We start from the raw sequence: 25,812 nt of genomic DNA on the forward strand, positions 1-25,812 counted from the left end.
AATACACTGCCCTCTGGTCTGCCTCTTTTCACATGGCTAAATCCAACTTCTCCCTGTTAAGACCAACGTAAGCTACGTTTTTGTTTGAGCTGATGTTTTTGAATGCATTCTTAATTTAGTTTATAGGTATATTTAGCCGTTTTTTGAACCATTTGTTAAGAGCATTGTAAAAAAAAAAAAAAACTTTAGCATTTTATAGCATTTAAGCTAGCTGACTTTTTCTATGTAAGTTAGCCAATTGTTTTTGTTGTACATAGATCCTCATTTAAAAAAAAAAGTATTCCGTTTGAGGCTCAGCTTAGGTATTTGAATTTTTCATGTTTCTTATCCGATTACTCGGTTATTCGAACTAAGTAGTCCATCGATTAATTGACTTCTAAAATATTCGATAGCTGCAGCCCTAATTGCTTAACTCATTGGCTGCCATTGAGGGCACTATACGTCCAGTCCATTTGAAATGGGAGGGGATTTCAGCGAATTAACCAACTGCCACCCTCCCATTTCAAATGAATTGGACGTCTACTAGTGATGAACTCATTGGAGCGAAGGTGCATCTTGACTAGAGGAAGAAGAAGAAAACTCATAGATACTTCAAAATGGTGTCAAAGTACACTATAACAATGTAAAACCAAATTAAAAGTTCTACTCCGCTTGCAGGAAGAATACACCAGGCTATGGTCACGTCGCTGCACGAGGACAACGACAGCGTAACGGTCGAGTGGATCGAAAATGGCGACACCAAAGGAAAAGAGGTACTCTCACAAATCACAATCGTTAATAATGACATCTGACGTTATTAATTTTTTTCAAATGTAGTGAGTCCCATTGACAGTCATGGGCGTCCAACCCCATCCTAGTTCAAATGGATTGGACAAAGTCATTAATTTTCAATGTGAATGTTTCTGAGGTCAGAGTTTATTCATGATCCATTCATGCATTTTGTCATCTGCTTTTCTCAGATAGACCTGGAGAGTGTTTTCGCCCTGAACCCGGATCTTGCCCCCGAGGAAGACGTGCCTCCGAGTCCCGAGACTCCGCTTCCTCCTTCCAACGTGGCCAAAACCAGCAAAGTACCCAAGGTCAGTTCTAGACTTCTCCTAACAACCCTCCATGAGTTTTGACACTCGGTCTTCATTGATCCCCAGAGCAGACGAGCTACTGCCATACCCAAACCGGAGAACACCCCACGGGAGAACAGAGGTACGTTTTATTTTTTATTCACATTTAATGCTCTTTTTAAAGTGCAATCTTTGCAAACCTTTGTTTTACATGCAACCCATGTTTTCGAGCATGTATGGATGAGAATACAGCCACAAACCTCCTGGCACCATGTGCAGCTCTCGTGGCCGATCGAGGCGCATTTTAAAAGCACATGGAGCGGTGTGGAATCCCTGTGTTAAGCTAAGAGTAACTTTGTCTGTTTTCGCCCAAAATGTGGCACTCTGAGGTGAATTGTGCTATTTATTATTATATTTTGACCTGGAATGGACGTGTTATACGGGGCTCAAGGCACACCTTCTCAGGCTTTTTGAACCGTCATACGCATTAGCGACTTGCAAGACGCCCAAGAGAGCCCTACTCCTCGAGGTTCCTGCAGACGATGGTGGCGCTTCCGCCCCGGTTCGTCGCAGTCGTACTTCCGTCCCACTCTGCCGCTTCCCGACGCATACATACCCGTCTTGCCTCCAGTGCCACTCTTGCTTGCCTCGGCTCCGGCGCTTCTCGATGCGGCCGCACCTGTCCCTGACCTTCTCGACGATGCCCCGTCCATTCCTGGGCTTCCCGACGGTGTCCCGTTCGTTCTGAAAGGGAAGTCTTTGTAGCGTGTGTTTCCGGTAGAGAGACAGGAGCAGCCGAGCACACAAACTCAACTCAACGAGCTATGAGACTCACCAACATCATCCTCTACTACACATACTTAAGAAAATAATGAAATTAAGTCAATAATAACTAGAAAATGCAATTTCTGGAGAAATTGCGATGAAGTCACTTCTTGCTGATATCAAGTTTCGGTGAAAATGTGTGAAATTTTGGTGAAAATCCATTAAAAATAAACAACATCAAAGAGAATATACTCATTCTCTATCACCTGCCATAGACGCCCAATCCATTTGAACTAGTGCTGCAGCGATTAATCGATTAACTCAAGTATTCGATTAGAAAAAAAGATTTGAATTAAATTTTGCTGCTTTGAGTATTCGTTTAATTAAAGTGTCGTTGTAATGGTTTATTTTGAAAGTGTTTGCATTTAGTTTTATTGATTTGGGTGGACACACTGTCCTCTAATCTGCCTAATTTCAGATGGTTTTATCCATCTGCTCCCTGTTAAGACCAACATAAGCTAAGATTTTGTTTGACCTTTATCTTTTTTCATGCATTTGTAATTTATTTTATTGGTATATTTAGCCGTTTTTTTGTGGGAATATGTTTCTGAACCATTTGTTAAGAGCATTGTAAAAACAAAAATTAAAAAAATAAAAAGTTAGCATTTTATAGCATTTAAGCTAGCGGAATTTTGCTAAGTTAGCCAATTGTTCTTTTGTTATACATAGATCCTCATTTTTTTAAATATACTGTTTCAGGCTCAGCTCAGGTATTTTAATTTTTCATGTTCCTTATTCGATTATTCCATTATTCGAACTAACTAGTTCATCGTATAATCGACTGCTAAAATAATCGATAGCTGCAGCCCTAATTTGAACTAGGAGGGCTAGCAGAAAATGACCAAACGGATTGGATGTCTATAGCCGTGAACTGCTGCTAGTGAGTTAAAGAACAGATTAAAAAGAAAAAGTACTTTTCAATAGACAACACGGTGACACAATTGTTGTTTTGACTCCTCAGCTGCGGCAGTAGGAACCACCCGAGCCCGTCCGAGCCAGCACAGCCAGTCCTCTGAGCCCCCTCCCCCGTCCATCACCACCCAACCCGCAGCCGCAACAGTCACGGCAGCCAACCAGTCACTGATGCAGCAGCAGAACGGTAGTAACACACACACACATACAAGCACACACACACACTCGAGCAAATGACGTCAATAGTTTCACAGCTGGACGAGATCCCGTCAAAAGCCTCTTTTAAAGACATGAATATTTAACCATTTAGAAGGCAAGTGACTATTTTGGCTCATTTAAAATAAAAACTAAAATATAATAAAATAAAATAAAAAAGCTAATGTCATAGCTCTCAGCTAAGGTATATGTACGTAAAATGCGGAACTGATTACACCTACTTACATCTCATAGTCCCTTTTTTTTCTTTATTTGGCCCTAATATGTACTACATTGACACAACAATAATAATATCCAACTCCGCTCGAACGCAGTCAGGCACCAGCTTGCTACAGGAGAACCGATGTGATTTTCAAAGTAAAGCGTGTAAAGAAACAATTTTTATTTGAAGTGCTATTTCAGACGATTTCTGGTAAATAGTGCGTAAATAGTGAGATATCCCCTAATTTTCGCGCTATAAGCCGCACCTGACTATAAGCCGCCACCCGCAAAAATTGGCATGAAAACTGCATTTGTTCATAGATAAGCCACACCGGACTATAAGCCGCAGCCGTCCTCACTGTATTATGGGATATTAACACCAAAAGATATTAACCGGTAATACTTCATTTGACAGCAACATCAAACGACTTTCACAAGACCAAATGAACCCCCATGAAGCTTTGAACCACCTGGTTGCAAAGCTTCATTGCTTCAAGAAGCTTCATTTGGTCATCACTGCTCCCTTAGGCGAGACAGTCAACCTCTGCTACCACCTGTGGTCAACACTGTTGTTGTCCAACATGCCTCCTAGCATGCATTGCAGCGCGACAGATGCAAATAACTATCAAAATTCATGTTCTGTGCTAATTATTGCTTCATTTACTGTTCCAGTTGTTTCATTATTGCTAGTAATGGTATTTGTAACACTATATTTGACAGTGGCGCCATAAGACTGTCATTAGCCAATGATAATTATGATATGACACTGTCATGAGAATTTAAGAATGCTTATAACATGTCATTTAGTGTTATCTGGCAAATTATCTCACTTTTGGATGTAAAAATTCAAGCTGGACATAAATGGAGTTAGTGAGTTAGTGTCTTTAAATTAAAAGAAAAGAAAAAAAATCTCATTTGGCGCTGAACCACAATCTTTTTTACGTAGGGGAAACCCTTTTGTTTGATTAGGGTGGCGTTGTAATGGTTTGTTTTTAAAGTGTTGGCGTTTAGCTTTAGTGATTTGGGTGGATACACTGCCCTCTAATGGCAACAGTGAATATGACTTATCTCATATAACATGGCTGAATCCAGCTGCTCCCTGTTACAACCAACATAAGGTTCCAAGTGTTTATTTTAGCTAATATGGCTAATATTATGCATTCGTTATTTAGTTAAGAAGAATATTTAGCTTTTTTTTTTTTTTTTTTTTTTTTGTGGAAATATTTGTTTAAACGATTTGTTAATAGCTTTATATATATGTGTATATATATATATATATATATATATATATAAAAAATATAAATATATAGCATTTAAGCTAGCGGACTTTTGCTCTGCAAGGTAGCCAATTGTTCTTTTGTTGTACTTAGATCCTCATTTATTTATTTTTTTGTACCGGTTGAGGCTAAGCTGAGGTATTTTTATTTATTTTTAAATGCATTAATTGAAAGTGCAATTCTACATCGTTTGAAGAAACACTCAGGTACTATTTTGTATTTGCATTTTAATGCTCTTTTGAAAGTGTAGTCTTGGCAAAATAAATGTTATTGCAAACATAAACACTTTTTCATTTGTTTTACATCTCCTAAAATGTATTCTCCAACCCATTACATTTTTGTAATCCGATTACTCGATTATTCGAACTAACCAATTGATTGATTAGTCGATTATCTAAATAATCTATAGCTGCAGCCCAGGTCATTAGTATCGAATGTTCATTCACTGCTGGCCAATTTTGTACACTTTCAAGCGCGAAGGAAGTCCAACTGCGTCAAGGAAGTGGAGAAGCTGCAGGAGAAGCGGGAGAAACGCCGACTTCAACAACAAGAGTTGCGAGAGAAACGTGCTCAGGTGAGCGCACGCAAACGCGCATGTAACCGCGTATGACTCAACACTTGTGTTCTTTCAGGAAGTGGACGTCAACTTGCCAAACTATGAGATCATGTGCATGATCCGAGACTTCCGGGCTAGTCTGGACTACCGCCCTTTGACCTCCAATGACCTGGTACTTGACATTTACCTCAATATATGTACGAGTCGCCATCAGATCCTATGACTGCATTGAGTATAAATATCACAGTATCAAAATGAAAGCGTTAAAATTAGATACTTACAACGGTAACGATACTAGTGATGTCCCCATTGCTTATTTTTTGCACCCGATTAACTTCATTTTGTCCGATCCGATACCAGAATTAAAAAAAAAAAAGTTCCAAACATATTATAGTACTTCCTCTCCATCATTTTTTTTTCCCGCCGCAGATTGAGGAACACCGGATATGCGTGTGCGTGCGCGCGCGACCGCTTAATAAAAAAGGTACTAGACCTTCTGCGTAACCACGACGCAGCCGTGAGGGAGAGCGTTTGACCTGTGTTTCCGCCTGCTCAGAACTGTCCGTCAAGGATCTGGACGTGATCACCATTCCCAGCAAAGATGTGGTGATGGTTCACGAGCCCAAACAAAAGGTGGACCTGACGCGCTACCTGGAGAACCAGACATTCCGCTTTGACTACGCCTTTGACGAGAACTCCACCAACGAGATGGTCTACAGGTGCCTTGCTACACGATGTGATAAATATCCTACAAAATCTTGGTTAGGGATGTGGCAATGTATCAGAAAGGTGACATATTGCAATACTTTGTAGCCCAAAATCTATATATCGTTTTAAAAGGTGTCACTGCTTGAAGAAAAAAAAAAGAAAAAAGGAGCCAACAGTTCGCTACCAAAATCTTGCAATAGAATAGGGTCTATGTTAGCTCACTGGCTGGCATTGACGGCCCTAGACATCCAATTCATTTTCACTAGATTGGACGTTTTACGCCGTCAATGGCACTAAAACCAGAGCATGTCTTGTGTTCAATTTAGGGCATTTACAGGTTACCTCTCGTTGATTTTGAGTCACTTCCTCATCATTTGGGGACGTTCTTGAGTCACTTCTTTTTCAGTAACCCAAAATCAACAGGAAGTGACCTGTAAATGTCCCCAAATCAACAGGAAGTGACCCGTAAATGCCCCAAAAGGAAAAGGAAGTGACAAAAAAAATCAACAGAAAAATGTCCTAAATTTGACTTATTGCTTGGCATTGCCTGCCACTGACGGCCGTAGACGTCCAATCCGTTTGAAGTGGGAGGGATGCGTTCACATTCGTTCATTTGCAGCCACCCTACTAGTTCAAAAGGATTGGACCTCTGCTAGTGATAAACTCATTCCAATTCACAGCAGAAAGATTTTAAAAGATGGAAGTGACTGCACTTATATAATTTTAAAAGTAGAAAAAAAATTTGGCACTCATATCTCCCGGTCATAGTCAGTGTTGTGTTGTCACTAACGCTTTACTAAGTAACACGTTATTGTAATGTGGTTAGTTTCTTTCAGTAACGAGAAATCTTAAGCGTTCATTTTTCCAAACCAATAATCTGATTAAAGTCAGTTTCCTTAGTGTCTGTGCGTTACTATTTTGTTATTGCATCATAATGTATGTAGATTGAAGAACATTGTAGTCATGTACGAAGAGTATTTTGAATAGAAATTGTTAGAAAGGTTCCCACTACGCATTCGTTTCCATGTTAACTGATAATAGTCACTTCCTATTTTGGTCTCGAGTCACACGCGCTGTGTGTTTTGGAACTGAGAAAGCAAGGATGCATATTCGAGCCAAGTGCAGCCACCTGTTGAGATGTGTGAGGGAACGTTGATCTGTGTGCATCCATGAATGAACGTGGATAATTTTCCTTCATTCTGGAGGGTTCCAACGATAGGTTGGAGCCGCTACATGTGTGGCCGTTTCATAGCTTTGCTGTTGCAACGACGGGTAGTCGGCGAGCATTATTTACATCATATTTGTGTTGCACATACATACATGCCGTGAGGTGACGTGTTCGTTTAAGTCTGATTGAGTGTAAAGGCCTTAGTTGCCACCACGTTTTGTGGCCAAATTGACCGCGTGTGTGTACGACGTACTTCCGGGTTTGTGCGCGCGCATTCGCGCCCGGCCCCTTCTTTGTGTTTATTGTTCTTAATTGTTTTACTTTTGGACTGATATGCTGTTAACCCCAAATCCTAACCCAACACTTTCAACAAATTCCATGCAGCTTGTCAGTTATTTGTTAGTTTCAGGGCTCCGGAGTGGCTAAGCTAGCGTGAGTCAATGTGTGGTTGAAATCAACTCAATTGACTAATTAAACCTCGCTAATTCGAAGATTAAGCTTTATGTGAAAAATTCATATCTTCCCCTTTAAATTCAATTATCAGAAAGTCAACTATATGGGAGGACATTTTTTTGTTGTCATTCTTTTGTTGAGGCAGCAAAATGACAAAAATTGGTATAAAGTAACCGATAAACTGCTTTTAAAGTATCTTAGTTACTTTGATAATAAAGTAATCAGTAAAGTAACCAGATTATTTTTTGAGGCATAATCAGTAATTGAATTACTTTTTCACGTAATCTGTGACAGCACTGGTCATAGTTACACCATCCAAAACAATGCATTGGGGAACGCCCACTTTTTCTGGTTTTGACATCACAAGCAGAATTGATGATCATGGCTAGCTTACTAGTCCTGCACTAGCTAGTACATTTTAAAGCTGCTATGAAATGTCAAAAAATGAAAATGACTCCGCTAATGTAATTTCACATGTTGAAATGGAAGCTGGCACTCAAATCCGGCTGTCTTTCTTACAATTTGAGAGTTATTCCACCCAAAAAAAATCCATCAGTGAGCACCCACTTTAGCTTTCTAGCGTCAACAAGTGCTAGCTCACTAGCACATGTGGACAGGCTGACAGAACAGTCACACGGCAACAAGAGAAAAGCGTGCTTATGGATAGTATTGCTAGCAGAAATCTGCGGCTCATTCTGGGTGTGACATCATCTCCTGTTTGTAGATATTTTAGTGCGGGGGCCAAGTCAGCTGAGAAAGTAAGACTAATTGGGATCTAAATTCTTAAGCCTTTTCTGTCACTTTTATGGATGGATTTGTGTCCAAATAGGCTCTGCTATCATTTTAAAGTCACTTTCAATAGTATTTCATAGCAACTTCATAGCAACAGAACGACAAGGCAACAAGAGAATAACGACTTCTTTTCGGAGATTTTTCGGTAAACGGGCCCAAGGCAGCTTAGAAAGAAAAACTTAATAGGACCTCATCTCATCATTAAGCCTTTTCTGTCACTTTGTTTTGATGGATTTTTGTCCAAAATATGGCCTGCTATCAAATTAAAGTCGCTTGTTGTAGCATTTCTTAGCTAACCCTTTAAGTGACTGACATTAATCATTCACTCAACTTTTATTGTTGCTTCAACGCTGACAGATTCACCGCTCAGCCTCTGGTGGAGACCATATTCGAGCGGGGAATGGCCACATGCTTCGCGTACGGGCAAACGGGAAGTGGAAAAACACACGTGAGTGCTTTTGCTATGACGGCGATGACGAGAGCCGCGCTTTTCTTTGAATTGGTGTTTTCTCATAGACCATGGGAGGGGACTTCTCAGGGAAGAACCAGGATTGCTCCAAAGGCATCTACGCACTGTCGGGTAAAAATTTTTCTTAATGTAAGGATACATCGATCGGTTAAGTGATGATCCAAATTAAATCAATCGAAACGCAAAATAAGCCTGGGCGATAAATCGATTTTAGGAATTAATTCAGGTTATTTACAGCGGATGATTAAAAAATTAATGAATTCAATTTTTTTGTCGTTGTTGTATTTTGACAAAAAGGAAAGCTAGCAAACCGCTATTAAATAAATGATTCCATGAAAGACTTTGATTCTTTATGTAATTATTACATTGTAATTGGGGGCTGACAGCACAAATGGGGCAGAGAAAAAGATATTCAAGACGGAAGTTTTGCACTTTATTTGCATTTTATTTAACTTATATATACATATTTTCTTAATTTTTTATAAGTGTGTTTTTGTATTTTATTTCAATATTTTTATTTTTAAAATAAAAAATAATGAAAAAAAAAAATACAAATCAATAAAATTAGATTAAATGTATTTGATTGTGTTAAAATGTACATAATATCATACTAAAGCAACACTTGGTAACTTTTCAGTTTTGGTCGATTTTAGTGACGCCGATGGACAAAAGCGGTAGTGTTTTGCTTTAAGGAAGACTGCGTTTCTCATGAGGACCAGCGCACACCCGCAGTGTTGTAAAATCTTCAATCAATCTTCAATCAATCTCCTGGTCAGCTGCAGATGGATTAGACAACATTTCTATTTCCAGAAGCTGTGTGAAAGATGAATTGTAATAAGGTAATGAATCCAGTTGTGGCTAAACAATAGCATATGACAGTTAGCAACCATGTGGCTTAGTGTGGCTAACCCCCACACCCCACCTGAACTCGTAAGCGCTAACGAGTTTCGTCGGCGGGAGGGTGGGGCGTCATGCCAGCGAGTGAAAGCCGGGCCAATGTTTATTCTGTATATCCTGGTAGCCTGCCTTTTTTTCCTCCTCAGACAAAACCTTTTGTCTCTTTTGTTGCTCTGCCATCTTTGCAGAATTCGCGCGAAAGCGTTCGCATCGACTTCCGTCTTTATAATGAATGGGGAAAGGGAGAAGTGACGTATGCTGTGAAGCTGTCAGCACATTTGTATTTTTTTTGTGTGGCAGGGGTCTCCTCAAAGTTAGTTAGTGCCAGGAAAACGATACAGACCCCATCAAGATATAAAAGAGGTGTCATTCAACCAGTTATCAGTCAACATATTATCACAAATGTTATGAAAATATTTTATAAAGGTAGAAAAGTTACCTTGTGTTGCTTTAAATCGATCAGAGGCCTTAAGATAAAATCAAATCATGGTGGACTTTGTACCTTTTTTTTTTTTTTTATAACTTGGTATACTTATAAAGTCAAATTCGAATGTTTCTTTTGCCAATTCTTTTTTTTTTTGACCTCTCATTTTTGTTGTTGTTGCAGCTAGAGACGTCTTTCTCATGCTCAAAAAGCCAGTCTACAAGAAGTTGGACTTACAAGTCTTTGCTACCTTTTTTGAGATCTACAGCGGGAAGGCAAGTAGCTAATTGATTATCAAGTTAGTCGTACTAAATATGAATGACAGTTTTAAACATGTTTTGATAAAATTGATTGTATATTTAATAAGGGTGTAACGGTACATGTATTTGTATTGAACCGCTTCGGTACGTGGCGCTCGGTTCGGAACGGAGGCGTACCGAACGTGTTTCTGACGTAATGTAACCCTTACTTTTTGAGGCTGTGAGTCAATCGAGTTACAGTTGCTTTGTGTAGATTATAATTACTCCGTTTTCTCTACTATAATGAGGATCAACACGGTATGACAGTATAACCCAGAAACATCAACAGGGCGATAACATGGCCGCCGCGAGAATGCAGTGAAACGTGGGCATTAAAATCAGTCAGCCAATGCACACCAGTCGCAGTGCGGCCGCGTGTTAGACGCGTCCCAGAAGCGGCTCAACACGACGCACGCAGAGTTTATTATTTGACGTGAGACGCGACCCTCGTGCGTCAATACTACTACCGGTAACAAGAATTGGACAGAGCGGAAGTCACTCGTGTAAAAATACGGTGGAACCGGTCGATTTTCAAATTAATATGCAATCGTAAGCCACTTTTTGAGTCCATCAGATCTCTTGAGTGGTAGATCGGGGCACAGTTGACTTGTCTTTGTGGATTTACTGCTGTCTTCTCTGCTATAATAATAACCAGCACGGCCCCGTGTTCAATACAAAACCCCTCATACCACAACAAAACAAGTAGAAACTAATATTCAAATAGGAACTAAAGTTATACAACATAAAATATACAATATAAAGGACCACTACATCACATTTGTAAAATATAAACACATAATAAAATAAATAATAGCCCATTTAAATGAAATAAACTGAAATGAGCTAAAACACATGTAATTAAATAATAATACACAGATCCTGCTTACACAATTAAATTTATTCATTTCTGTGTGGCGCTTTAACTTGTCCATGAAAATCCACCAATAAAGCTTTTGAAAACCGTTCATAAGAAAAAAAAAAATGATTCATTGAGGCATTTCATTTGTAGAATACATGTTAAAGTCTTTTTCATTGGGATTGCTTTTCTCTTTCGCACTAACTTCTTTTTTCTTCTTTCTTTCAGAAAGGTAGTGAAAGCTGACCAATACGTGGGGTCTGAAGGGCAAATTGTTGTTGGATTATCTTAAAATACCCGCTACTTTTTGAGCAGAATTCTAGCTTTGTATAGGCTAATGTTCCTATTGTTGAAAGCACAAAGGTGTGTAATAAACAACTAGCACATTTATATTTTGCATTTTGTTTTCTTACTGTACCGAAAATGAACCGAACCATGACCTGAAAACCGAGGTACGTACCGAACCGAGATTTTTGTGTACCGTTACACCCCTAATATTTAAGATGTTGCGTTGAGGTCAAAACAAAGCTTTTCATGGACGCATAGCAGTCATGAGTTTACGATTCCAAAATCAATTAAAAAACATACAAAATACTATTTTGGTAACAACTAAAAGACACAACCATCTTTCTACTAAAAATGAACAATTACAGGTTTTCATGACTATATCCCTAAAATCTTCAAAGACATAGATGAGCTTAACTTCAATCACCCATGAGTTGAAAGAAATGCATATTCCCTGTTTCCTCTAAACCGCAAAAGGTGTTCGACCTGCTGAACCGCAAAGCCAAGTTACGTGTGTTGGAGGATGGCAAACAGCAGGTGCAGGTGGTGGGTCTTCAAGAGCGGGAGGTGAAAGGCACGGAAGACGTTCTCAAGCTCATCGAAGTGGGAAACAGTTGCAGGTGGGAGACTGTTCAATATGGAACCCCACCAGAAAAGTGGCAAACACTGCCCTTCCGTTAGCCTGAAACAGGCTAACTCACGGGTTTATCTCGTATCCCTCAGGACCTCCGGTCAAACCTCGGCTAACGCCCACTCGTCGCGCAGCCATGCAGTCTTCCAGATCATCTTGCGGCGCCGTGGCAAGATGCACGGGAAGTTCTCTCTCATCGACCTGGCGGGCAACGAGCGGGGCGCCGACACGTCTAGCGCCGACCGCCAGACGCGCCTGGAAGGAGCGGAGATCAACAAGAGCCTGCTGGCCTTGAAGGTAATCGCCGAAAAACTTGCCAGAAACAGAATAAAAGCTCGACCGCGTCACTGTCGCTGGGCAGGAGTGCATCCGAGCTCTGGGTCGGAACAAACCGCACACTCCCTTCCGGGCCAGCAAGTTAACTCAGGTGCTGAGGGATTCCTTCATTGGAGAGAACTCTCGGACTTGCATGGTAAGAACCGTCGCGTCTCGCAAAGTCTACCCTTTAACTAACATGGCTACCACAAACGATTATTTGGATAGTCATTTATTCCTTCATCTTGCATTACGCTCATCCTCGCGAGGGTCACGGGGTGCTTGAGCGTATTACAGCTATGTGTAGTAGTCAAGATATACCCGGAATTGGTTGCCAGCCAATACAAACAGGAAATTCTGAACCCTTGATCTCAGAACCGTGAGGCGAACGTGCTAACCGCTCAGTCACCGTGCCGCCATTTGGATAGTCAATAGCGTAATTACCGGACTATAAAGCGCATCTGACTATAAGCTAACTACTCAAATTTCACAAAGTTTAAGAAAAAAAAAACACCTGAATACAGACCTTAATATGTTACATAGAAATATTTGATTGATCAAAGACATCTTAACAAACTAAACACACGTCAACGCCATTCAAATGCAGTGTCCTGTCACTTGGGGAGCCAGTTCATATTCTCTCAAACCTTACAAAAAAAGAATAACCTAACTGTTGAAACAGATAACTAAATTTCCAAAAGATATCAAATATATTATAATCCATTTTACCTAGCATTCTAAGCTTGAAGTGGAAGTAGCTTCTGATATACTCAGGCCCAGAGCTAATTGCTAGCGCTAACCCTTAGTGTAATGTCTTTTTAAAATTAAAACAAATTCAAAACAAGCAGGGTTAGTCTTAAACTGCTCTTCTGTAATGGGATCAGGCATTAGATAGTAACATCCTGGGGAATAAAGTACTCCGAGTGCCGGTTGAAAATGGCTAATGAACGCTAGCATCGTGTCATCTTTTCGTAGCAAATGGTGGATGTGCATCCTTTTAAAATTGTTGTTGTGTAGCGGCATATAGCATCAGATGGAGTCCTATTCATCTGTAAAAAAAAATTGAAGTTTTGAAAAAGTTCTTTAGCGAGCTATATCGGTGCTAGTTGAGCGCTACGTCATGGCAAAAATTGGATAGCCATCCTTTTAAAATCCATCTAATTATCCATGGTTAGATCTAAATGGCTCTTCTGTCGCGACAGCAAGAATTTTCTGTTGACAACAAGTCAGCATTTTTCTCACAGAGCCTATGGAGCTAACTCGCTAAGGGTGAGTTTAGAGAATTGAATACGGCATGTATTCACAACTGAAGACCGTTGACAAAATGGAAGACGCCCCCTAGTGGTTAGAGACATCAGGATTAACAAGAAAATATGAAGCTCTTCAGTAAAAAAAAATCCATAAACAAACCAATTTTTTGTAAAAGGTCATTGTACAACTGGAGAGAAAAAAGTAGTGGTTTATAATCCGAAAAATACGGTAATTGACTATCAAAATAGTCAATTAATTTGATAGTCGATTAGTAGTCAATTAACCTAAGCGTCCCTGTTGACCAGTAAGACAATTTAGCAGCACACAATGTTTCGTACTGTCAAATGTTTCTTTCACCGAGCGACTTCCCGCACCACACCCGGGCTTTTTCTTCCGCAGATCGCCACCATCTCGCCCGGAATGGCGTCCTGTGAAAACACGTTAAACACGCTCCGATACGCCAACAGGTGAGCAACGTGTCGACCAGGTCACAGACGGGATGGCATGTTTCATAACTCTTACACGTGTGTGCTTTGCTTCCAGAGTGAAGGAATTCGGGATCAGCCCCTCCGACATTCCCTTCTCGCAGAGTGCTCGCACCGACCTTTCTCCGACTTACGAGTATGACCACCGATTCTGCTTCTATCCTTATGCTTCTAGTCCCATCAGCTTCCTATTTTTTTGTATCCTTTGTCCAGCGCCATTTTATACCATTTCCCATCATGTCTCTCTTTCTAATTTCATCTTGCCGTTTCTATTTTGATAGTCGACTAATCACAGGTTATTTTTGCGATTAATCGACTCATTGGTTCATGTATAAATCACGCTACTGTATTACAGAGACCAAGGATTATTTAATGTTTTTTTTTTTTTTTTTTTAATTTTTCAAAGATCATTATAATTGGAAACATTAATCACATTTAAATGGATTTTTTTTATTTAATTAATAATTAATAAATTGTTTTCATTAAAAAAAACAGTTTAGCAATAAAAAAAGTGTGAGGATTTTTTTTCCGTTGTCTTATGTATTTAGTGTTTTAAATTAAAATTTGAAAAATAAGAACAAAATGATCATCTGTGTTCTACTTTTATGCTTTTCATGTAAATAAATGGAAAACAAATAAACTATACAAACAAATGGGGCTGCAGCTATCGACTAAAGTCATCCCTAGTTTTTCACGGTTAATGGGGACCAGAACCCGCCGCAAATTTTTTTTTTTTGTGTGTTCAATGTATTTATTCAGATTTAACATTGGAAAGAGATACATATGAGACATGTTTTTTCACTTTTTTCCCCAAAGTTGGTAGCTTGAGTTGTCCTGTGACCGAAGGGTCAGCGGTTCAATTCCCGGCTATGACTGCCCACTGCCAAAGTGCCCTTGGGCAAGGCAATGAACCCTAACTTGGTGTGTGAATGTGTGCTTGAAAGGGTAAATGTGTGCTACTGTAAAGCGCTTTGGGCATTGTAACAATGTAGATAAAGCGCTATATAAGTACCCTCCATTTACCATGTGTACATATATATATACAGTACTGTGCAAAAGTTTTAGCCAGGACACCTGCCTAAAACTTTTGCACAGCACTGTATATTTTTATTATATTATGTATATACAGGTTATACTGTATGTATATATTTTCCCCAAGTGGAAGCTTCCATGATCCAAATAAATTTAATAATTAAAATTTTATATATATATATATATATATATATATATATATATATATATATATATATATATATATATATATATATATATTAGGGCTGTCAAAGGATTAAAATTTTTCATCGAGTTAATTACAGCTTCAAAATTAATTAATCGTAATTAATCGCAATTCAAACCATCTATAAAATATGCCATATTTTTCTGTAAATTATATATATATTCTGTAAAATAAATTGTTGGAATGGAAAAATAAGACACAAGATGGATATATATTACATTATTATTATTAATATTACATATTACAATATTACATATTATAACATTCAACATTTGGTACATTAATGACTGTAGTGGGCATTTAACTCTACTGTCATTTAAATCTGTCTATGCTGTCCTCACTCCGAAGCGTCTACTTTTTCCAAAGCTAAACAGCTAGTGAACGACGCCTTAATAATCAGACTTCTTCCTTTTTCATCTGATTTATTAATAAAATAGCCTCAAACCATTGTCCTCTTTAGACCGTCATAAAACTACAAAAAAAAAAAAGTACACAAGTATTGCATTAGCAACAACGTTAGCTTAGCACGCTATACAGGTTCACTAAACATAAACAAAAAGCGTCTCATACAAAAAATAGAACATTTCGCTTACTAACATAATATGTACATTCTTTACAACAACCATACTTACGGACAAATCTTGTCCAAGAATCATATAAGCACAACATTACAACGTAGGCGTCAGCCCGAGACGTCGTGCAGCCATATTGAACTGGCAAGAAAAAAATAAACCATGTCGCAAAGCGACCACAAGAGTTCGCTGTTAGACAGCACAAAAAGGCTTGCTGTAAAACTTACCAAAAGGCAGAATACTGTCTGAGCAGGACATGTGCGTTAATTGCGTCAAATATTTTAACGTGATTAATTAAAAAAATTAATTACCGCGCGTTAACGCGATAATTTTGACAGCCCTAATATATATATATTATATATAATATATATATAAAATTATATATATATTATTATATATATATTAATAAATGGTGTTTAAGCACTTCAAATGTAATAATTAAGATAATTTTTAATTGTTACTGTCCCACGAAATTATTTTTAAACAAGAAAAGTAGAAAAATGCTTGGCATTATTAAATCATTCATTGAGTGAGTCCACTCAAATCTGCTCAAGATGCTCACTTAAACACAATGAGTTGCCACAGCAACTGTTTAACAAGTTAAAAAGTGTTGACACATGTGGCGCTTAGAAGTTCGCGCCTCTGGCAAGATCAAACGCAAACATCTGTCAATCATCGTTGACTTTACTGAGCAACTCCAGTGTAGTGCCTGACCTACAAAGAGCTGGGAGAGGGAGGAAGAGGGAGACTACGCGATCGTCTCAGGACCGCTCAGCTGTATTTATTTGTTTATTAAATTGAAAAAAATCCACAGGGCACAAAGTTTGAAGCGTGAAGTAGGGAGGGATCACTCTCTTTACGTAATTGACTAATCTATCGATTGGTTAGTTCAAATAATTCAGTAATCGGATTACAAACATTTAATGTGCTGCAGAATGTATTTTAGGAGATGTAAAACAAAGGGAACCCGCGCGCCATGACGTTTCCACACGGCAGGCAAGATCGGTAACCACTGCACCAATAAGCTCGAGCCAACGGCACAGCCACTAGCGTCCTTACATGAAGGAATCGGCAGGGAGGTTTCCACACTCCACATGGACTTTCGTGTACCCGTTACATATGCTTGCAATGACATTTATTTTTTACTTGCCAAGATCGCACTTTCAAAAGAACATTAAATGTGAATACAAAATAAAATACTTGAGTGTTTCTTCAAAATTTCCCAGGAGCAGTAAATGCGTTTAAATTAAAATACCTGAGCTTAGCCTCAAACGGTATTAGAAAAGATAACTAAATCCGGCTCGAAGTACAACAAAAGAATAATTGGCTAACTTGCGTAGCAAAAGTCCACTAGTTTAAATGCTATAGAATGCTGAAGTTTTTTGTTGTTGTTGTTTTTTTGTTTTTTTTAACAAAGCTCTTAACAAATTGTTCAAACAGATATCCCAATAAAAAAGAAATTCAAATATACATGTAAACTAAATAACAAATGCATAATCAATCATATTAGCGCAAACAAAAACTTATGTTGCCACTAGAAGGCAGTCTATCCACCAAAATCAATAAAGCTAATTGCCAACTTTTTCAAAACAAACCATTACAACTCCACTCTAATCAAGCAAATCCTCGAAGCAGCAAAATTTGTTTCGAAACTTTTTTTTCTAATGACTCGAGTTAATCGGTTCATCGTTTCAGCACTACAGACATAATTAAATAAATAGGAAAATATTTGCTGTTAACTCTTTAGCAGCCACTGACGGCGATAGACGTCAATCCATTTTGACTTAGAATCCTAGAGATGAAACAACTCTCAAAATACCGTATTGGCCCGAATATAAGACGGTGTTTTTTGCATTGAAATAAGATTGAAAAAGAGGGGGTCGTCTTATATTCGCGGTCTAGACATTATACCCATTCACGACGCTAGATGGCGCCAGATATCATTGAAGCGATGTTCTGTCATGACAGAGCTCAGATATCTCAAGTTTAACCAGTTGGCATTATTTTATTGCAATGTTTTTCCTTATTCAGATTTGTTTCAAGACTACAGTTACAGTTAGACTTCACTTTGATGGTTAAGTTTACATATTTAAATGTTCAGATATTAAGATTTGAATGAGGCAAAATAACATGCTTTTTCTCTCAAATATATTGTTATAATCATTTTTTTCGGATGTACTGTAATTATTTTCTGTATAAAATTAATTTGGTGTTGAAAAAGAGGGGGTCATCTTATAATCAGGGCCGTCTTATATTCGGGCCAATACGGTAGTTGCTGACTAATTTGATAATCGATTACTTCTCGATTAATCGTGGCAGCCTCCTATTTTCTTTCACTGGTTCCTGTCTTGTGATCATCCAGATTCTTCCTCTCCTATCTCGTTGTTCTTCCACCTTGCTGTTTTCTATACTGTTGTTTCCCGTCTCCCTGCTTGAGTTCCATCTCATTGACATTGACACACAAAACCAGATTCACTCTAAAAAGGAATTAGTGTGAAAAAACAAGTCAAAATCATGGCACTGAACGAATTAAATATCCGTCCAACAGTGCGAAGGAGCTGTCGACGGAGCCGGCAGCTGCTACGGACCTTCTGGCGGATGGACACGTAAACCAGCTGGACGTCCTGGAGGCCCAGTGGGGCGTTGGCAGCTCCCCGCAGAGAGACGACCTCAAGCTGCTCTGCGAACAAAACGTAACACGGCGGCGCGCGGCGGGGCTTCGGTCACGCCTGGCGTCCGCTTAACCATCAACACGCTCATCGGCAGGAGGAGGAGGTCTCCCCGCAACTCTTCACCTTCCACGAGGCCGTGTCGCAGCTGGTTGAGATGGAGGAGCAGGTTCTGGAGGACCACAGAGCTGTCTTCCAGGTAAGGGTTATAGACAGGGGTGCACATAATTTTTTTGCCCAGGTTCTCAGAGGAGGACCTGGAGATGTGACTTGGTCCTCATTGAGCTTGAGAGCCGACCCGCCTGATGCGATAAAATTATGACAAGCTTTACTTAGAGCCAATTACCTTTAATTAATTATATTAACAATTAATGCTCGATTAACATCAACTGGCACAACAAAATTGCCATTACTTCGAAGTGAAATGTAAAGAAATAAACATAAAAGCACCAATTCAAAATAAAGGGCATTATGCGGCCTCCACATTAACTCCAAGCCTTTGTAAAAGTGGGATGCCCTCCTCCTCATAAGAGCTCATTGAACGTACATGTTTAGCTTTGTGAAATGCGAGCAAAAACACGTTTGTCAGTGCATAGCGCTGTGCAGGGCGAGTGGGGTGCTGTCTGACATCGATAGTTTGCTTAAGTGCCACATGCTCTGTTTTTTTCGTGCTTTTCAAAGTTTGGATGGCTGAAATTCTTTGACCCTACTACATAAAATGCGCTGCTTTTATTAGCGACATTGGAATTCTCACGGCAAATTTTGTACCACATTTCTGTGCAAGCATCATTTGCTTCTAGCCATGGTACCTACCTCCTGCTGCCACTTTTCAGCAAATGTCCTTTTTTTCGGTAGCTCCGGTGACGTCTCTCTCGTCTGTCTGTCTTTTGACGGGGGTGGGGGAACACGGAAATAATTACCGGTACTCAGTGGGGCCTGCCTCTTTGACATTTTGAGAAGTGATTTTCTCGTGTCCGCCTCAAATACAGTGGTCAGCCATCGGTACGCAAAAGCGTATGGAATCCGTTGAGTGCCCGCGCGTTTGTCTACGTCCAGTACGCATGCGCGCATGTGGACCACTTATGTGCACCCCTGGTTATAGAGTTATAGGAGGGGCGTTTTGAAAAAGCATGGCTCGAGGCGCCCGTCATTAGGCCAAAACATGGAAATGATGATGTAATGAAGCTGAATGGACCATATGGCTGCTTCAGAAAGTGGTTCGATAGTTTGTACTGAGGATAGTTCAAAGCGGCCATAACATGCAATGGCGATCGCCTGCCATCGCACATGTTGTGGATTCTGAGCTGTAAAAGAATATTATCTTAAGCTGAAATACTTTTCTCAAAAAAATGTTTACAGCCAAATTGTTTTATTATTTCTTAAATAAAAATCAATAACAATTGATCCTTATAGCGCTTGTTGCCTTTTCTTCATACAGTAATGCAAGCACATTCATATCGTTTTCTGAAAGAAGACCACTTGATAGCGCCATAGAGCAAATAAACGACCATGGAACGTTGAACAATGTGCAAACCAGTTGGCTGCAAAGCTTCATTGCTTCAAGAAGCTTGATTTAAAGGAATAAACCGATTTGAAATGACACTTTCCTATCGCAATGTGTCCAATCCCAGGAATCCATCCGTTGCCTGGAGGACGAGAAGGTTCTGCTGGAGATGACGGAGGAAGTAGATTACGACGTGGAGTCGTACGCAACGCAGCTGGAGCAAATCCTAGAGCAGAAGATTGACATCCTCACCGAGCTGAGAGGTAAAAAAAACATTAGAAGAAATGTTTTTTTTTTTTTTTTTTTGTGGGCTAGCTCTGAGGTTTTTCTTCTCTTCCCAGATAAAGTCAAGTCGTTCCGCTGTGCGCTGCAGGAGGAGGAACAAGCTAGCCAGCAAATCACCCCCAGGAGGCCTCGTGCACTTTAGATACACATTGAAATTTTCTGAACGAGAGGCAACAGCTCATCTTTAGTGTTTCGTCTCTGCTGTACAGTATATACTTCATCATCACTATCATCGTCATTATCACCCCTTGCAGACCATCCTTCATATTGCAGTCTGGTTGGTACTTAACATTTTATCATTTATGATTGAATGATGCAACGATGTGACGTTTGAGCCTTATTATTGACATAATTTTCACACTATAAGCCACAGAGCCCAAATTTCTCAAAATTTAAAGGGATCCACGGATAGAAAGACTTGTAGTTCTTAAAAGATAATCGTTATTATGAGCTAAAATAATCTGATATTGAAACCCCTCTTGATGTTTTCGCTTTTACACAATTTGTAAAATTAGTGTAACTGGTAGGTAGCCATTGTTGTTGACGTCACATGCTTACGCTGCCGGGTTTCTAGAGTATGACTCTAGCGACATAAGCATATCTTCTGTTCAACCCTTTCAATTCGAACCCGAGAGGAACATTAATGAGCATGATAGTGCTGTCGATATTTCACAAAACGAGCAGCAAAAGCAAAATTAACAGGAAAGATGGGATGAGACGAGAAGAGAGTAGGAAAAACACTGTTCTGCCAAAATGTCGTACACCGTCGAAACGTGCTACAAGAGGCAAATTTGAAACCCAAAGTATTACCGTGCGCTTTCAGCTTGTTTTGTTAAGATGTATATAGACAGAACATACTAAAGATGCCTTAAGAAAATACTTAAAGTGCCTGTGACACAAATTTTTTAAAATTTCATATTACACGCGGTATTTTATGCTCCTGAATGAAATGGACCGCTTGGATGTGTGTGGCAGCGATCGATATATTTATTCAATTTTTTGAATCCCGTGCTACGAAAATGATTACTTCTGGCCACTGTCTCAGGTTGAGGTAGAAGGCGAATGTGACATTAGCGGACTAACCATCTTCACAATACAGCCCTTAGTATCGTATGCAGAAGGACTGCGGATTAAGCTGATTTTGCGGATTAATTTATTTTTCACGTCACGCCAGCCCAATGTGCTGCAGGCTTTTGTTGCTACACCAGAGAGAGTGGTGTGAGGCTTTTTGGATTTCTAAAAGATACTTTTCACCACGAATAATTGGCAGAACAATTATGACAATGGAGCAACCACTGAACGGATGACTAAGTGAGTAAGCTACGTGTTTTATGTTATGTCAAATACTGGTATCAAGGCATACGTTTTAATAAGGAGGTGGCTTGCATGTGTGACATGAGTCGGGGTAGTATTGTATGATTTTTAGTTTTTGAAAGGCGAGGAAAAGACTCGGAAAAGCCGCTCAGTTCAGGTTAGCATGTCGCCTAGCTGTCAAGCTTCCTGTTTTATTTACGCGCTTTCCTCCGTCTTCGAAGCCGGGGCAGAGAAATGACAAAAGCTGGAATCTCTCTGGTGGCATAAAATACCGTTCGGGAGGTTTAAGAAGTCGGCAGTTTTGACCATTATGTAGTCATTTTGCCCGGTCGTACTGAATAAATGCATTTTTAATATTTTATATAGCACAAGACTGTTATTTGCCATGACCATACCATTTATTTAGAAATTGGGGAAAAATACTTCAATGAAAAGAATATCTTGTAAAATATATTGGAGTAGAGAGATTAAAACAATCATTTTGCTGCTCTCTGTTGCATTTTCCTCTTTGTGAATCTACCCCCTCAATGGGCTGCATCCTCAATAAGCTGAAATCGTTACTCTGCCAACGTCATCACCCACTTGGAGGTGCTATAGTGCTGTAATGACAGGCAGGGCTAAACGGCAGATTAAAAGACTAATTTCTCGTCATCTACGCTTTGCCAAATTGTTGTATATAGTCGAATCGTCTCAAAAAGATTTTAATTCACATAATAATGCTATTTAAGACTATTTTTCATCATGTCACAGGCACTTTAAACGTGGTAATATCAAATAAGGTCAACAGATCAACAATCTGCTTTAAAGCTACAACAAGAAAACGCAATGCTTAAAAGTACGAGAGGGAAACACATGCAAAAAGTATTTTGAGGGAATGAAAAACTAATAAAAAACTCAATAAAAACACAAATAGTAAGTACTCACCGCTTTTAACCAATGAGCGCATGTGTTGGACGTCTCGCCGCTTAAAAGGAATTGCAGTAACTCGGTAGTATTCGTCGAATGACGGTGACAATCTACGTCAGGGGTCAGCAACCCTGGTCCTCGAGTGCCACTATCCAGCTTGTTTTCCATGCCTCCCTCCTTTAACACACCTGGATCAAATAATCATGATCGTTATCAGGCTCCTGCAGAGCTTGCTGATGAGCTGATCATTTGATTCAGGTGTGTCAAAGGAGGGAGAGATGGAAAACAAGCTGGATAGTGGCACTCGAGGACCAGGGTTGCTGACCCCTGATCTACGTTATCACCCAGAGCATCCATTGCGTGCTTAAAACATAGCGCCCGTCGTAGGTCACAACATGTACTGAACATTATAGATTTTTGAATCAATGGCAATATTTTATGTGTTTCTAATAATATATTTTAGTAAAAGAGTACAATTGTGGCTTATTAAAGCCGACAAGTCTTTAAGTCCGAGGTTCCCTTTAAGAAAGAAATCCACATATAAATACACCGCACCTGACTAAAAGCCACATATGTCCATTTTTGAATATGGTATATTTACACAGAGATGTGACACAGAAATACTTGATTGAAATGCAATTATTAGCGTTGCACCGATACTCTTGTCGCTTATCCATTTTGTAGAAACAATTGCTAATAACCTGACTTTTAATTATTCAATTGGTTTCAGAAATGGCTCATATGAAAGCTAAGACCCTCCCAAACGATTTTGAATGTACAAAAATATATTTGTTTCACTGAAAAAAGATTTATCATTTAATGAAAACATAAAGGTCAAATTTTGGCAAGACAAAAGTTTTGTCGCCTACAGAAAGTAGTGTGAAAATTGAACAAAAAATGTACTTCAAATACAAAAATATGTTAAATAACATAAGCGAATTAAGTAGTGGTGCTGTGAGATCCAAACTTAATATTTTGTATGACTTCCATGTGCTTGAATGACTGCATCCATGCGGTTAGGCAAAGATTCATACAATTTATTGATGAAGTCATCAGGAACATCAAAGAAAGCAGTCTTTGATGCCTCCCAGAGTTCATCAACATTCTTGGGTTTCGTCTTCCATGCTTCCTCTTTCATCCTACCCCACACATGCTCAATGATGTTCATGTCTGGTGACTGGGCTGGCCAGTCCTGGAGGATCTTGATCTTCTTTGCCTTGAGGAACTTTGAGGTAGAGATTGAAGTATGCGATGGAGCACCGTCCTGCTGCAGAATTTTTCCCTTTTTATGGTTAGGAATGTAAGAGGCAGCTAAGATTTGTTGATATTTCAGACTATTTATGTTACGTTGGTCTGTAATTCACTGCCAAGCCACTAGAGGGGTGTGGTGTTGTGTTTGTATGGTTTTGGGGCACGCTTGTCGACTTCCTCCAGTTTAATTGAGGAAAAAAAAAAAAAAATAAACAATGCAAGATGGGACGCTTGAATGTGGCTATTCACCTCATCAAAATTGAATAAATGTTGATCATACAAATGTTGAGCCACAGGTGACGCAGAAGACTGTTTCAAGGCGGTCTGTCCGACTTTTGATGGCGCACAGAGAGTTCTAGCCTCGGGTGGAAACCAGCAAGCTGTGGCTGTTAGCTTTAAACTGGCGTCAAGCACTGTGTCCAGTGTTTTGTCCGAGGTCTGCAAAGCATTGTGGACAGCCCTCCTGCCCGATTTTTTTGCCATGTCCTACAACCAGCTAGTTGGAATCCATAGCGCATGGGTGTCCAAACCTGTCCTCAAGGGCCGCTGTGGGTCCTGGTTTTTGTTCCTACCAATCGAGCACAGACAGTTTAACCAATAAAGTTTGTGCTAAAGCAAGCAGCACCTGACTGCAATCAACTGATTACACTTGTTTGACACCAGATTGGTGAAAGGTTTTCCTCATGATGGGTTTGAACAAAAACCCGCACCCACTGCGGCCCTATGTGGAATAGTTTGGACACCACTGCCATAGCAGATTTACGGCGGCTATGGAACTTCCCAAACTGCGTTGGACGCCCGATGGTAAACACGTTATCATAAAAGCACCGAGGCACTCTCAATCAGTGATGATGTATAGAGTGTGAACTGTCAAACTTCACTGTTTTGTGGCAAAAGCTGGATTTTTCAGATGAATCTTCGATTGAATTACACCACAGTCGCCGCAAATATTGCAGGAGACCTACTGCAGCCCGCATGGATCTGAGATTCACTCTGAAAACAGTGAAGTTTGGTGGTGGCAAAATTATGGTCTTGGGTTACATCCAGTATGGGGGTGTGCGAGAGATCTGCAGGGTGGAAGGCAACGTAAATAGTCTGAAATATCAACAAATTTTAGCTGCCTCTTACATTCCTAACCATTAAAAGGGACAAATTCAGCAGCAAGATGGTGCTCCATCGCATACTTCAATCAAGATCTTGCAGGACTGGCCAGCCCAGTCACCAGACAGGGGTAGGATGAAAGTGGAAGCATGGAAGACGAAACCCAAGAATGTTGATGAACTCTGGGAGGCATGCAAGACTGCTTTCTTTGATGTCCCTGATGACTTCATCAAAAAATTGTATGAATCCTTGCCGAACCGCATGGATGCAAGCCCATGGAAGTCATACAAAATATTAAATTTGGATCTTACAGCACCACTACTTAATTTGCTTATGTTATGTAACATATTTTTGTATTTGAAGTACATTTTTTGTTCAATTTTCACACTACTTTCTGTAGGCGACAAAACTTTTGTCTTGCCAAAATTTGACCTTTATGTTTTCATTAAATGATAATCTTTTTTCAGTGAAACAAATATATTTTTGTACATTCAAAATTGTTTGGGAGGGTCTTAGCTTTCATATGAGCCATTTCTGAAACCAATTGAATAATTAAAAGTCAGGTTATTAGCAATTGTTTCTACAAAATGGATAAGCGACAAGACTTTTGTCAGGGACTGTAGTTTCCAAAAATTGGTTGTCCTTCCCAAAATGGCCGAAGAAAAAATACCAAAGAAGAAAACGATGGAAAATGATTGTCCTGTGGTGTTTTGACCCAAGAAGAGTTTTTAGTAAACTTTAAATTGTGGATAAATGTCCATGTCAAACAGTAATGCCAGTCAGGATTTTATGAACACTGACACTGAGATGAGCATCTATAAAGATGTTAGCTTTGCTAGAAGGAGGTAAAACAGGGTAAACTAGGCTTGCAAATCGGTGTAGTCTCCTAGCAATA

General features: G+C 39.5%; 1 protein-coding gene across 3 annotated transcripts in view; it reads left to right on the plus strand.

Annotated features, from left to right (window-relative positions):
- The window catches only part of LOC130905845 (kinesin-like protein KIF2A), a 34,642-nt gene extending 11,352 nt beyond the window's left edge, over positions 1-23,290 (plus strand). For 2 of the 3 annotated variants that reach the window (XM_057819572.1, XM_057819573.1), the window contains exons 2-21: positions 658-752; positions 960-1,079; positions 1,146-1,200; positions 2,845-2,982; positions 4,963-5,063; positions 5,122-5,217; positions 5,475-5,529; positions 5,602-5,764; positions 8,524-8,614; positions 8,683-8,746; positions 10,140-10,231; positions 11,874-12,016; positions 12,120-12,324; positions 12,389-12,499; positions 13,993-14,060; positions 14,137-14,214; positions 18,436-18,580; positions 18,654-18,755; positions 20,188-20,323; positions 20,402-22,727. In XM_057819572.1, coding sequence (XP_057675555.1) covers positions 658-752; positions 960-1,079; positions 1,146-1,200; positions 2,845-2,982; positions 4,963-5,063; positions 5,122-5,217; positions 5,475-5,529; positions 5,602-5,764; positions 8,524-8,614; positions 8,683-8,746; positions 10,140-10,231; positions 11,874-12,016; positions 12,120-12,324; positions 12,389-12,499; positions 13,993-14,060; positions 14,137-14,214; positions 18,436-18,580; positions 18,654-18,755; positions 20,188-20,323; positions 20,402-20,487 — 2,144 coding nt within the window. In that variant the 3' untranslated portion in view covers positions 20,488-22,727. Of the gene's footprint in view, positions 1-657; positions 753-959; positions 1,080-1,145; positions 1,201-2,844; positions 2,983-4,962; positions 5,064-5,121; positions 5,218-5,474; positions 5,530-5,601; positions 5,765-8,523; positions 8,615-8,682; positions 8,747-10,139; positions 10,232-11,873; positions 12,017-12,119; positions 12,325-12,388; positions 12,500-13,992; positions 14,061-14,136; positions 14,215-18,435; positions 18,581-18,653; positions 18,756-20,187; positions 20,324-20,401; positions 22,728-22,874 lie in introns of those variants that run through there. The other variant, XR_009061157.1, reaches the window with a different exon arrangement.
- Positions 23,291-25,812: the final 2,522 nt, after the last annotated feature.

Source organism: Corythoichthys intestinalis, chromosome 17, assembly GCF_030265065.1.
Source record: "Corythoichthys intestinalis isolate RoL2023-P3 chromosome 17, ASM3026506v1, whole genome shotgun sequence".
In the NCBI taxonomy this organism is placed as follows: Eukaryota; Metazoa; Chordata; class Actinopteri; order Syngnathiformes; family Syngnathidae; genus Corythoichthys; species Corythoichthys intestinalis.